Source organism: Orycteropus afer, unplaced genomic scaffold (assembly GCF_000298275.1).
Source record: "Orycteropus afer afer isolate SDZICR_OR568_19922 unplaced genomic scaffold, OryAfe1.0 scaffold00017, whole genome shotgun sequence".
Classification (NCBI taxonomy): domain Eukaryota; kingdom Metazoa; phylum Chordata; class Mammalia; order Tubulidentata; family Orycteropodidae; genus Orycteropus; species Orycteropus afer.
Genome location: NW_006921604.1, coordinates 3,935,099 through 3,949,203, shown reverse-complemented (window position 1 = coordinate 3,949,203; position 14,105 = coordinate 3,935,099). Strand labels below are relative to the sequence as shown.

The 14,105-nt window shown below is 39.4% G+C and overlaps 1 protein-coding gene across 1 annotated transcript in view; it reads left to right on the top strand.

The window, feature by feature from the left end:
* BCL2L11 (BCL2 like 11) overlaps window positions 1-14,105 on the top strand; it is a 49,123-nt gene that overhangs the window by 19,761 nt on the left and 15,257 nt on the right. The window contains exon 3 of the mRNA XM_007959414.1: window positions 11,186-11,295. Within this exon, the coding sequence (XP_007957605.1) occupies window positions 11,186-11,295 (110 nt within the window). The remainder of the gene's footprint in view (window positions 1-11,185; window positions 11,296-14,105) is intronic.

Below are 14,105 nucleotides of genomic sequence, written 5' to 3'. Positions count from 1 at the left end.
TCTTCAGTATCACTAAGATGAAATATAGTAATGTTTGAGACCTTAGAGTGAATTTAGGAGAAAACATGTTGTTCATCACTGGTTTCCTGCTGCTGATGTTAAATTTCATACAGGAACCCACACTTAGTATATAGTCAGAAATTTTTATATTTGTAGTTTAAATTCTCATTTCCTTTCCAAGGTCTGACTTTTTTTTTCTTTGGCTGAGAATAACTCAGTCACTGAAAGTTAGTACTTTTTAAAAAAAAAAAAAGTTTTATTTCTAAGGAATGGTCTTAAGTGAATTAGTATAGAGAGTTGTTTAGTTTTTAAGAGGCCTCTCAAAACATTTTTTAGAATAGTTTTGGTAGAGTAAGTGCTGAAATAAGTTGTCTGGATAGGAAGTTGCCTACACCTTCAGTACAAGGGATATTTGGTTTATGTTTTTGCCTTAAAGTAAACTCTGGGTTGGTCTTCATTTGACTGTACTTAATTTGGGGGTTATTTTTATTTTTTCTCAAAATAAGAGGCACAGTCAAATCTGTCTGCTTCTCTGGAAGGAATGTAAGACTAGAGAAATAAAGATAAAGCTGTCTCAGAGTTGGAGTGGGAAAAGGGGGTCAGTGTGAAGACATCAAGGAGCAGAGCTGTGTCCTCATTCCTGGCCCCAGTAGACCCAGAGCTTCACTGGGCACAACTCAGAACAGCACATTGCATTCTGAGAGCCTGCTGGGGGAACCAGGATGGTGAAAGAGGTTCTTCTCAGGGTGTATCATAAAAGGCACATGGAAGGACAAGGTTTGGAGCATGTGGCAGCCCACATTGCTAAAAACTGGAATACTGTATCAGAGGACATCAGTGGTTCAGTGGTAGAATTCTCTCTTTTCATGAGGGGACCTGGATTTGGTTCCCAGCCACTGCACATCAAGCATAGCCACCACCCATCTGTCAGTCAGTGGTGGCTTGTGTGTTGCTAGGATGCTGAATAGGTTTCAGCAGGGTTTCCGACCAGGACAGACTAGGAAGAAAGACCTGGCGACCTGCTTCCAAAAATCAGCCAGTGAAAGAAAGTGCTATGGATCAAATCACAAAAAGTCAAATCTTGTACATGAGAGGAATGATAGACTCTATCTAGCTCCAGAGGTCCGAATCAAGGTTAAGGTAGAGATTAGAAGGAAACATTTCAACTTCCTACAAAGTGGGTTATAGAAGTTCATTGCCCTTTAACTTTAAGAAATAGTCCACACCTATCCCGGGTAGTGGGCACACAGAGGCTGAAAGACCAGGTGTCATGCTGAAGAGGACTCTTGGACTGGTCTGCCATCTGGCATAGTGTGCTGGAGTTCCGTAAGCATTAACCAGGTATTTCCTTGGACATAGGTGTAACAAGTCAGTGTCTCAGCTGCTCCTGGCATTCCACCAGCTTCTAGTAATCATATGTGTCAGGAATAGCTCACATGAAACTGGGTAACTAGGTCTCCTTTTGCTAAGTAAGAAATGAGTAAAAAGGTGCAACACATCAATCTTAATGCCTTTAGATTTCTTTCTTTATTGTAAGAAACAGGTAATGAAAGGGAAAACTTTCATGAACACTAGGATAGTTTCCAGGTTTCTGTCCATCCTTCACAGCCATGGCTTACTGGTAGTTTCCAGTGGTCAGGCTGGAAATTGATACAAGCTGCTTGTTCTGACTTGCTGCTAAGTGAATAATCCAAGAAGGTAACTATGTGAAAAAGAACATGGCATCAGGACTGGAGGAAGACTCATTGATGACATGCCATATGCAGATGACAAACCTTGTCAAGTGAGGATGATTTGAAGTACTTGACTGATGAAGATCAAAGATTACAGCCTTCAGTATGGATTATAACATAAAGAAAACAAAAATCCTCACAACTGGACCACTAAGCAACATTATGATCAACGGGGGAAAGATTGAAGTTGTCAATGATTTCATATTACTTGGATTCACAGTCAATGCCCATGGAAGCAGCAGTCAAGAAATGAAATGATGTGTATTGCATTGGGCACATCTGTTGCAAGAGATCTCTTTAAAGTGTCAAAAGGCAAAGATGTCACTTTGAGGATTAAGGTGCATCTGACCCAAGCCATGGTATTTTCAGTCACTTCGAATGCATGGGAAAGCTGGACATTGAATAACAAAGACTGAAGAAGAATTGATGCCTTTGAATGATGGTGATGGAGGAGATTATTAAACATTCCACGGAATCCTGGAAGAGTGAACAAATCTGTCTTGGAGGAAGTATAGTCACAATGCTCCTTAGAAGCAAGGGTGGTGAGACTTTGTCTCCCGTACTCTGGGCATGTTATCAAGAGGGGCGAGTCTCTTTAAAAGGACATTATACTTGGTAAAGTAGAGGGTCAGCAAAAAGGAGGAAGACCTTCAACAAGATGGACTCACCAGTGACTGCAACACTGGACTCAAATACAGCAACAATTCTGAGGATGGTGTAAGACCTGGTGGTATTTTGTTCTGTTGTACAGAGGGTCACTGTGAGTTGCAACTGACTCAGGGACACTTACAGCAACCTATGGCCACATAATGGCAGTAGCAATATATAACAAAATACACAGTATTTTCAAAAGTAATATAAAAACACTGGCTTCACCTCATACCTTTATTATTTGTGATATTTTATCCTAGCAACTGTTTTTAAAGCAGTGATTTTTTTCATGTGACTGCCTGGGCTGTCACAATTGTGTGCCAGAGAATAGTGGACATAGGAAACTATGAGTACTAATGCTGAATACTAAAAGAATCTCTTCTGACTTTCATTTTCATCCACTGGCTCAGGGGAATTGATAGCTGTATCAAAAAAACAAAGTAATGCAAAGGAGAATTAGACTCAAGTTTGTGTGGGTGCTGGAGAGAGAGAGAGAAATGATTTTTATCTTCTCATTTTATTTGAGAGTCATGGGTGTTGGAGATTTTCAAATAGATAATGTTCACTGTAGTAAAACTATGATGGCAGCTATGCTTTCTCCCCTACGGCCAGTTGAGAATACTGGGCAAGCAGGCAGCCTGATCACTTGGGTGGGTTTCATAAGGTCATGGTAGTGGTCTGACTGAGTGCTTTCTTCCTCTTGTAAGCAATGGACAGTTCTGAATTCATAAAGGTATTTCTGAAGAATACACAAGTTAAGTAAGGGGACTGTTGGCTTTCATAAACATCCCAGAACTTGTATTTCTCCAAATAAGGGTTGAGCTTCAAAGTGGCTGTTGCCTATACCAGTAGTGTTTCTTCTAAACTTTTTTTGAGTATGTCTTTTGTACTTGATTTTAGAGCTGGTTTCAGAGTACGAGGAAACAGTCTTTCACGTCATCTTTTATGGCTTTTGGTTTTGAATCAGACTTTTCCTCAGGGAGTAAAGATGGACAGTCCTGAGATGTTGAGAGCATTAGCCTTTTGTCTCTCTGCCTACAGCCCCCAGTATGGCACATATTATTTGCCAAATGAGATAAGCATGTATTTGGCTAGGTGTGTTCTGGTCTGTGTTTAAAATAAACATTCATTTCATCAGAAGTCATATATTCCACATGTCTTTTGGGACTGAGAAATCATTTTTCAGCTCTGAGTTGACTATCAGTTCAGGCCTTAATGTTTACCCATTTCCTTCTTCCAGTTCCATAGAGCTTAATGTTCATTACTTTAAAATATGGTCTTGATTCTACCCAAATGTCTGTAGATTACTGAACATCTAAAAGCAGTATAGAGTGGAGTGTTTACATGAATTTTAATTGGGTTTTGGGACCACATTTGAAATTCCAGTAATGACGTTGGAACTAAAATGATGTGCTCGTGGAACCTGAAACCCAATAGAGGTGGTTGACGTGGCTCGTACCTCACTCAGAAGCATGAGCTGCATCAGTCTTGTTCCTCAGGATGAGATACCAGTCACGTGAATGCTCCTGTATTACATAACACCACCCCATGTGCACGTGCCATTAAATCTTACTTCCCTGCATCATTGCAGAACTTGGGCTGTAGGATTTAGAAAGAGTTACAGTGAGTGTCATGATATGACTTCAGTTCTTTTGAATACTTGTTGCTTATAATAGTGCAATAGAAGTTGTTCTACATACAAGAGAAAGCAGAAGGTTTGTGTTGACTGTTGAGCTCATTCTCAGTTGATGGGAGCTTTTTTTTTTTTTCCTGTAGTGACTGGCAGTGCTACAGAAAGTTCTTTTTCACTATCAACCACTTAACCACGATATTAATTTCACTATCAACCTGATTTCACTATTAGCCATTTAACCACGATACTAATTTTTTCTGATTGCTGAGCTTTTTAGAACTTGAAATTACCTTAAAATTGAAATACAGTTCTGCAGTTGAACCAGAACAGTCTGCTCATTAAATTGCATGTATCTTTTAGGAACCCAAAGTTCTTTAGCATTGGAAAATACCATCCCCCCAGAGCAAAGTTCTAAAAACTTCATAGGCATAACCAAACACCTTGAGGGAATGAGTCACTGGTCTTGGGGACTTAGAACCACAGTGTTGGGGGACATCTAGGTCAATGGGCATAGCATAGTCCACAAAGACAGTGTCCCAGATCCTACTGTGGTAAGTAGTGCCTGGGGTCTTAAAAGTTTGCAAGTGGCCATCTGTGATGCAGCTACTGATTTCTCCTCATTCAGACCAAAGAAATGTGAAAAAAAGTCAAAGACTCAAGGAAAAACAATAGAAAGGACTAATAGACCACATGAACCTCAGCCTCCACTATCCTGAGACCAGAAGAACTAGATGGTGCCCAGCTATCACTGTCAACTGCTTTCTTACCAGGATCATGATAGAAAGTCCTGGACCGGGGCGGTGGTGGGGGGGGGGAGGAACAAAATTCAAAATCATTAAAAAAGATAAATAACCCCCCAAAAAACAGACTAATTGCTTTGATAGAGACTGGTACAACACCAAAACTGTGGCTCTGTAAACTTTCATGACAATCAAAAAAAGAAAGAAAAATACTGGGTATAGGAAATTGGATTGATTATACCTTATGGCATTTTCCCCATATGAAATTACACTAGTAATTTCTGAATGTGAAAAAAATTATTTCTGAGAATTCTGATGAAAATTCAGCTAACATATCTCAGTTGTAATAAAATTACGGGTTCTGACACACTTGCATTTTAGTGGTTTTTGTTACAAGTAAAAAGAAAATCTGAACACCCAGCAAGTTCCTTGTGGCTCAGTCTGGTGCTTACAGGATTGGAACCAGCCTCCTGTGAACTGCAGGCTTTTACAGCTTTGGCATAGCTTTACCTGGAGAGTGGTTTATATTTTGTTATGCTTTCACTCCCACCCTTGGAGATTTAGTGTTAGGTTTGTGGCATGAAATGCTCCCTTATATGCTAAAATTACGTTTTGAGTTTAAAATGTACCTCATGAGAATTTTCCCTTTGATTAAAATCCAGAGATTTTGTGTTCATGTAAAATTGCCTTATAAGTTAAAAATTTAATTTTCCTACTTAAGAGAGTTTAAGTTCTAAATAAAGACTCATTGATCACATATTAGCATGTACGATTGTTAGGCACATGGCAGAACAGAATTTTTATGTTTGTGGGTTGACTGAGAGCTCTGGTGGTGTAGTGCCTAAGCCATTTGACTGCTAACCAGAAGGTTGGCAGTTCAATCCCCCAGCCATTCCTGGGAAGGCAGGTTGGGCAAACTATTTCTCTAGTGATACCACCTTAGAAACCCAAGGAGGGGTTGCTATGAGTTGGATCCGACTCGACAGCAGTGAGTTTGGTTTTGGTTTTGGTATGGCTTGATTGGCAGTATAAACTTAAGTTGTCTTTTGGATAGGTTGACTATATTAAAATGGGAGTAGTCTGGTTAGTATCCAGGTAGAATACAGTAGTGAGGTTGGAGCAGATGCATTTCTATTTCTCATGCTTTCCCTGCCTGTAAATCCCACTGGCTGTGACCACACCTTCAGAAGACCATACCTGTGGGTTCCTTTACCATTGTGGCAACCCATTGCCACTCTCGACCTGGCTTTCTGGTGCAGAGCAGCTGATGGTTTTGAGCCAACAACCTTTTGGGTTAGCAGCCTTTGGTGACTAGGGTGCAGAAGTAAGCCAACTGGTGATAAGAGAATGAAAACCCTAATTCTGACTCTGTCCAGTGCCCATGGGCAAGTTTTCTATGTTGGACCACGAGACCCTATGCTGTCTTCTATTAGGTTCTCATGTGGCGTGAGACCAAATGAGACAGTCACTAACATTAAGGTAGTGATGAAGTTACTGAATAGCCCTTGCCTCTAAAGAAGAAATTATATCACTTGAAAAATCATCTTTGAAGTTTATATTGAAAAATGCACTCTAGTAGCAGATTAAAGCTACCTTTTGAAAATACAGGAATAGAATGCTTTTTAATATATTCAAAATAGAATTTTAATTTTATAATTTGAACAACTAAATATTCTGTGTAAATATTTGCTAGTTGTTTATGCAGAATGAATGCTGGCCATTAATTTTAGGTTTATAGATTCAAGGATCAAGAACTGTGTTTTGCCTCTCAAAAAAACCAAAACTATTCTTGTTTTAAAAACCAAATGAGTATAGGTGTGATGTTAGAGTAGTCTAGACAGATCAGTCTCCTTTGCAGAGTTTAATTTTTATTGTACATTACAGTTTTATAACAACTGTGAAAAATACACATAGGTACAGTTGATGGGTCTCTTACTAACCTGTAACTGTTGCCAGTTACAATGAATCCTGAACCTGGTATAATTCATTATCTTTGGTTAATATCTCTCCTAACTCTTAAATGTTACCTGAAGACACACCTCTGGGCATCGGGGCATCTCCTCCATGGTGTCTTACCCTTTGCTCAGTATTTCCCAGGATATGGTCTGTAACTGTGTCAGAATCATTTAGGGTGCTTATTAACAGTACAGCATCCTGGCCCTCCATGGACACCACCCACCCTTCAGTCTCTTACTCCACTGAGGTCTTAAGGACTCATGGATAAGTGTACATCAGTGTCTTTCTTTAAGCTAATAGCAACTGAATTATCTTTTTTTTTTTTTTTTTTTGTAATAGAAGAAACAGGCCATCTTCTTGCCTTTACCCTTTATCCCAAAAAACATCATGGTCCTTACCTATAAGATGACCACATTGAATTTGGCCGACGAGGTTCCGTATTTTTTTCTTAGCTGCTGGCTAGGCTGACACATTGACTAGGTGCTCTCCTTGCTAAACTGACACAAACTGGTTCCTTTCTTCGTGCTTCTGGTTGCTAGCTCATACATGAACTGGGCAGAACTTTGAAACCACTCATCTAAGTAAAAATGTTAAATAGAATTCAGTAGGATTCACCTAGAGGTTGTGGAGTTATTTTATGTTATATTATGAGAAGTATACAGTATACTTAAAAGTAGGTTTATCCTGGAAAAACTTAATATCTAGTTGAAATTAAATATGTAATCCATAAGAATGAAGCTACATGAAGCCAGGGCTTAGCCACTTTTGCTGCAGTACACAGGAACACTTCTTAGAACCACATCTGACATATGAGCATTCATATTTGTTGAGTAGATTAGTGAATATCTTAGTTTCTCAAACATCATGTAACAGTTTTCACCAATCTCCTTTCTTTGTAAAACACATAGTCCATATTTCACTGTTTTTATTTTGATAGTTTTTCTTCATTTCTGACTTTTTATGATTAAAGGTAAATTATTCTCTCAAGCACAGGCATGTCTAGTGAGGAATAAGCAGGGCTGTGAAACCCAGTCAAGGTGGATGACGGTGGCTGGTTAAATGGCCATGTGATGTCCTGCTGGCTGCCTTGTTCACCTGTGTTTGTGGGCAGGCAGGTTTCCTCTTCTGGCTTTCAGGAGGATTACATGAGACCATACCTGCAAGCATGCTGCAGGCCCTAACACATAGTAGATCCTCAAAGAAAAGATATTTCTTTTTCCTTAACAGCAAGTTAGCTTTTAAAAAGTTTCTAACATGGGAATACCTGATTGCTGATAGGATAAAAAGAATAGAACCGATTTAGTATTTGTGCTGTAGTAAATACTCCTTCAGGGCTGTAAGCACAGGAAAAGGAAGTGACCAATCGCATTATCACATGTTATCACATCTACACTGAAATTCTTTGATGCCAGCTTAGTCAATTAAAATTTAATTTCATGGGATTAACATTAGAAATTTTAAGACAAGGGTTAGCCAAGAGTTAGCCAATGTGATTTTTTTTTTTTTTTTTTTTTTTAATGTGGCTAGATGTATATATAGGGAATATGTCTGACTTACCCTAAAGTTTTCCCCCACCATTAACCTTTCTGGTCTTCCTCAGGGCTTCCTTTGTTGTTGTTGTTATGTGCCATCGAGTCGGACCCAACTCATAGCAACCCCTCCTTGGGTTTCCAAGGCAGTATCACTACGGAAGTAGATTGCCCAACCTTCCTTCCGAGGAGTGGCTGATGGGTTTGAGCTACCAGAGCTCCATTAGCAGTTTTTTTCCTCTGGCTTATTCATAGAGTACAGATAATTCTGGAGAGGACTTAAGGATTTACATACACACATGGCATATAGGATACCTTGCCTCTCCCAGGTACTCATGTCTTTCTGGGATCATTGTTAAATTCACTTGTATGGAGATTCAAGGACAGAGAAGATGGAGGAGTCTTGAGAAGAACTATAGAAAATACTCTTCAAAAAGTTCACTTCTAAGTGCTCTTAGAGAGTTATAAGTCAACATCAGTTTTATTGACCTTTTGCAGAAATACAAAACAGAAAACTGTATTAGTGTTACTATGAAACTCAGTGATCATAGGTTTGGTTTTCTTTTAATTTTTATTGTGAAAATTTACAGAGCAAATTCACTTCCATACAGCAGCTCACATACACTTTGTCTCATGACATTGACTGAAATTTCCCACAATGCAACATCTTCCCTCCCACTTTATCTACATAAGTACCTCTTCCCTGTGTCCTTCCCTCCCATTCACTCCTGCCCCCAGACCTGTCTCCCTGTGCATACACAGCCCTTCTGTTCACCCATGATCGATCTCTCCAAGGAGTGTATCTACCTAATGTGAATGTTCAGCTCATATGCCTGTCTTTCGTTTGACTGGAAGCCACAGGGAGTGGGTTTGATTCCAGACCTGAATGGCAACTAGGGACCATAGTCTCAGTGGGTTCCACAAGGCTCTGTCAGACCAGCAAACTGCCTTCCCCCTTTTTTTTTCCTAATGATTTTGAGCTTTGTTCCACATTGTTCTCCCACTCTATCCAGGATCTCCTACATAGATTCCCCTCTGAGTGGTTGACAGTTGTAGCCAGGCACCATCTAGTTCTTCTGGTCTCATAGTCTTATAGGCTGAGGATCACATGGAATACCAGTTACTTGGACTAATTGTTTCCATGTGTGTTTGGTTTTCTTCATTCTTCTTTGCTCTGGCAAGGAGAGACCCATTGTTGCATCTAGATGCCACTTACAAGCTTTTAAGATCCCAGTTGCTATTCACCAAAGCAGGATGTGAAACAATGTTTTTGTGTAGAATGTTATGCCAATTGAGCTTGATGTCTGCTTTGACTATGGTCCCAAGCCCACAAGTCCAACTACTAGCTCCTTCTGGGTAGCTGGCTGTGGCTAAAAAGTGGCTACAACCTTGTCCCTTGTCAGCTCTTCTATATACCTGGGAATTCTTACAGAACATACAGATACACTTGTAAAACATTGTCTTCCAACCCTGTATGATGGGCACACTCAGCCCTGCATGATGTTGTTATTGTTATGTGCAGTTGAGTCGAATCCGACTCATGGTGACCCCTCCTTGGGTTTCTGAGGCAGTATCACTACGGAAGTAGATTGTCCAACCTTCCTTCCGAGGAGTGGCTGATGGATTCGAACCTCCAGCCTTCTGGTTAGCAGTCAAGTGCCTTAGGCACTATGCTACCAGAGCTGTCCACCTGTCTATCCACCCATAGATGAAACTCAGTGATCATAGATTTTTAAAATATTTTGCTTTGGTTAAAACATAACACTCGTGTTTAATCATGACTACAATCTTAACAATAAGTTGACATAAGTTACATGTGAATAGCAGTTGAAATCTAAGAATATTTTGTGGATACGTTTTGTTCAACTGTTTTCCTCTGCATGTGATGCTTTTCATTTTGGTGAGTGGAGAATATTATCTTCCTAATATAATAGGAAGGAGCTCTGATAGTGTAATGCCTAAGGCACTTGACTGCTAACCAGAAGGCTGGCGGTTCAAACTCACCAGTCACTCCCCGGAAGGAAGATGGGGCAATCTACTTCCATAGCGATACTGCCTCGGAAACACAAGGAGGGGTCGCTATGAGTCGGGTCCGACTCAACAGCACATACAACAACATCAACAACAACAACAATGTAATAGGAAGGTGGAGTCTTTTGATAGCTCATAATTTTGTTCACCTTCATTTTTGGCTGTCCCATGACTGTTACTGGCTTCATTAACAAATGGATAAATGCACCCGGTGTGAATGTTCCTGACAGCTTAATGAAAGGGCAAACCTCCCTTTTTCTTTTCCTTTCAGAAATGGCTCCGCTTCTACACCCAGTACATTTTTTTCTACCCATGTGGTGTTTATAGTCTTGAATCCATCGTTATTGGCTCCATTACTATTGAAACAAAATATGCACTTTCATTTAGCCCTGTGACAGCACTCCTGAAGACTTACTGGCTGTATCACAGTACCTACTTCCATTGATCTCATTCAGCTAGCTTGTTCTAGTTTCTCAAGATTTTGCTTTGAATAGGACAACCATTTCTTCTCATATTCCTATGTGATGTTTGTAATTTTCCTAGGAATTTTACCTTGCATTAAGATGAAAAGTATTATTTTACTAACATACTGTATTTCCATGTTCTAATACGTTTCAAGTGTATTTTTTTTATGGTATTTATTATACTGCCTTTGTGGCTGTTTATCTTCTTGAAATGACAGTGTGTAATTAATTGTGATTTAATTTTTGTAATTCTGAATCTCTACTTTTGAAAAAGGAAATTACTCTGTATCCTTATTCTTTTATCAAAGTTATGTAACAGACTTGCCAGATAAACATTTAATATGTTGTTGTGAATTACAGAGCTTCCAAAAATGGAAGATGGGCTTTGGAACATTCTGAATGATCTGTGGAAAGCAATGTGATTTCTGTTTTGTTTGTTCTGATGCAGCTTCCATGAGGCAGTCTCAGGCTGTACCTGCAGATATGCGCCCGGAAATATGGATTGCACAAGAGTTGCGGCGTATTGGAGACGAGTTTAATGCCTATTACACAAGGAGGGTAATGCTATTTTCTTTTACCCCCTTTTCTCCTCACATCCTTCTCCCCTTGCCATGGTTTAAAAAAAAAAAAAATGTTGACTAATAATAAGTACAAGGAACCCTGGTGGCACTGTGGGTAAAGCACTTGGCTGCTAACCAAAACATCAGTGATTCAAACACACTAGCCGCGCCACGGGAGAAAGATAATGGCAGTCTGTTGCTGGTAGGATTTATAACCTTGGAAACCCTGTGGAGCAGTTCTACTCTGTCCTATAGGATAGCTATGAGTCAGAATTGGTTTTATTTTTTTAATTTCTGGAAATGAAAACTTATACCTACACGTGACCTTCCATTGTTTTTCCTTTCTTATTTTCCATTTGCTTTATGGCTGAATTTCAATAATGATAAATAAAATACAGTATAAGTTGACAAAGGAATTTTATGAAAACACACCTTACGTCAGTGCAAAAAAAAAAAACGGATTATTGTGTGTTTTGAAATATTTCTGCATAAATATTATTAATACAGTTTTCAAAACATACAGGATATTTTTTGCACTCCCTTTAGGTGGTTTATGGAGCTCTGGTGGTACAGTGGTTAAGGCATTTGGCTGCTAATCAAAAGGCCAGCAGTTCAAACCCACCAGCCGCTCACTCCGTAGGAGAAAAATGAAACAATCTGCTTCCGTAAAGATTTACAGCCTCAGTAAATCTTCACCCAAATCACAATAAAAAATAAAATAATAATAATAAAAAGATTTACAGCCTTAGAACCTCTATGGGGCAATTCTATGCTGTCCTATAGGGTTGTCATGAGTAAGAAATTGACACAGTGGCAGTGGGTTTGAGTGGTTTTTTTTCTTTTTTTTGGTGGTGAGGTCAAAGTTAAAATTCCATCCTCAGCGAAAGGGAACAATGTCAACAGTAATCTGAAAGGCTCTCCTGCAGTATACCAGGTGGCTCAAGTGAGAACAAGAGAACTGTTGCCCTTTCCAGCCCCATTGTTGTTGTTGGACATTTATTTATTAAGATGTGTTACGAGGCTGCTAATTAATGGCCTGGCAATGTGTATTACCATTTGGATACCTTTTTAACATGGAAGACATTTAAAAAATTGTAGGCTTTCACTCTGGGAGTTGGAACCATTGTGAGCATGTGTGACTTCTTTCTGTAAGGGCTACACTAACAGATGTGTGATATAATGTATTTTTTACTTTCTTTTGAAACAACCTTGTTTGAATATATTTCTGTTGATTTATCCAAAAGGAAGACAAAGAGAGTCTTATTTTGTAGAAAATGTTATAATTGTTAATAACATTCTGTTTTAGTAACTTCTCTTCTGGCTTTTTTCTGAACATTATTCTTTGAGAATTTCACAATTGTACCTCTGTACATCTTTAAAGTTTTTTTAAAAAATCTTTTTTTTCCCCCTTGGGAGGTCATGCTCAGAGCATCTCAAGATTTCTCTTCTGCTTTAAATATTAGTCTCTTTCTTTAGCTAGTTATGGCTTAGTAAATGGATGTTACCTGTTAATTGTTTTGAATCATTCTTATATTCCTGTCTATATGCAAGGCCTTTAGCCCTCTTCTAAACACACGTAGGGGACATTTTTCTCATTACAGGGTAGTCTTTCATTACTTCACTACAGAATCTCCCTAAGGAAATCAGGGACTTCATGATAACATCCAAAAGATCTTCTTCATAGCTTCCTGTGGGGTGTGTATTTGTGTGTTTGATGGGAAGTGTGCTTATAGTCATGGTTCTGTCATTAAATGAGTCAATGGACTTAGAAACTTCTTATCGTGTTTTTAGCTGGCAGAATGCCTGGCATCTCACACCTGACATGGACTAGTCCACAGAACATAAATTCCTTCTCAACCTAGATCTGAAATGGTAATTATTTTGAAGGTTGGTTGGTGTAATAATTTACCACTAAAGTTACTCTTCCTGCAAATTCCCTGCCTTGGTTTACTCAAAGGGGTGTTGATATGACCATGTAGGAGGAACTGATCAGAAACAGATGCAGTATATTCAAGATGTTGGTCCTGATGTGGAGGGAGGAGGAAATGGTTCCTTTTAAGAGGGTTGGCTAAATACATTATGCCCTGATTCCAGAACCCAGCAGGGCAAGAGCATTTCTGATGGGTGTAGACACTCAAGATGAGCATAGGTGATAGACTGATCCTCATACTGTGTCTGTTTCTGAAGGGGACTTGTAGATGCCCTCAGGACTAGATGTGATGTAGGTGGATCCTACCAAAGTGAGGAGGCAGTAGGCTTTGGTGCCCTCAGAATCCACATACTACTGTGAACTCTAGAGATGAACACCAGTCTCAGATTGTATCAGCCTGCGGCTGCAGAGCAAGATGTGCTTAAGGTATTTTTTAAACACTTCTCTTTGAATGGTGAAGTACAAGTGACTTTAAAAGTCTTTCTCCAGGCCCTACCCAAAGGCACCTGGTTAATGCACCTCTTTAGTGACCGCATGTGGTCGGTGATGAGACTCGGACTGTGGTGAGGGTGGGGATTGGAATGCAGCCATGCCATTGCCACTGCCCTCACCTAGACTTCTAAGTGTAGTGAATAGTTCTAGGCGTGTGCAAATGAAACATAGACATTGGGTTGTCTTTAGTACCTTTTCTTCTTTGAGGATGAGATGTGACATCTAACAAGTTTATATACCTTCTTCCCCCTCCTCCCAGTATTTCACAGTTTAATTGAACTGTGTATGTTTAAAATTGCCTCATCGGTCTTTTCAAATGAAATGTGACCTATTCTCTTTGCTTTTGGTAAAATAAATTTGTTAGTCTCATTACAGTATTTTATAAT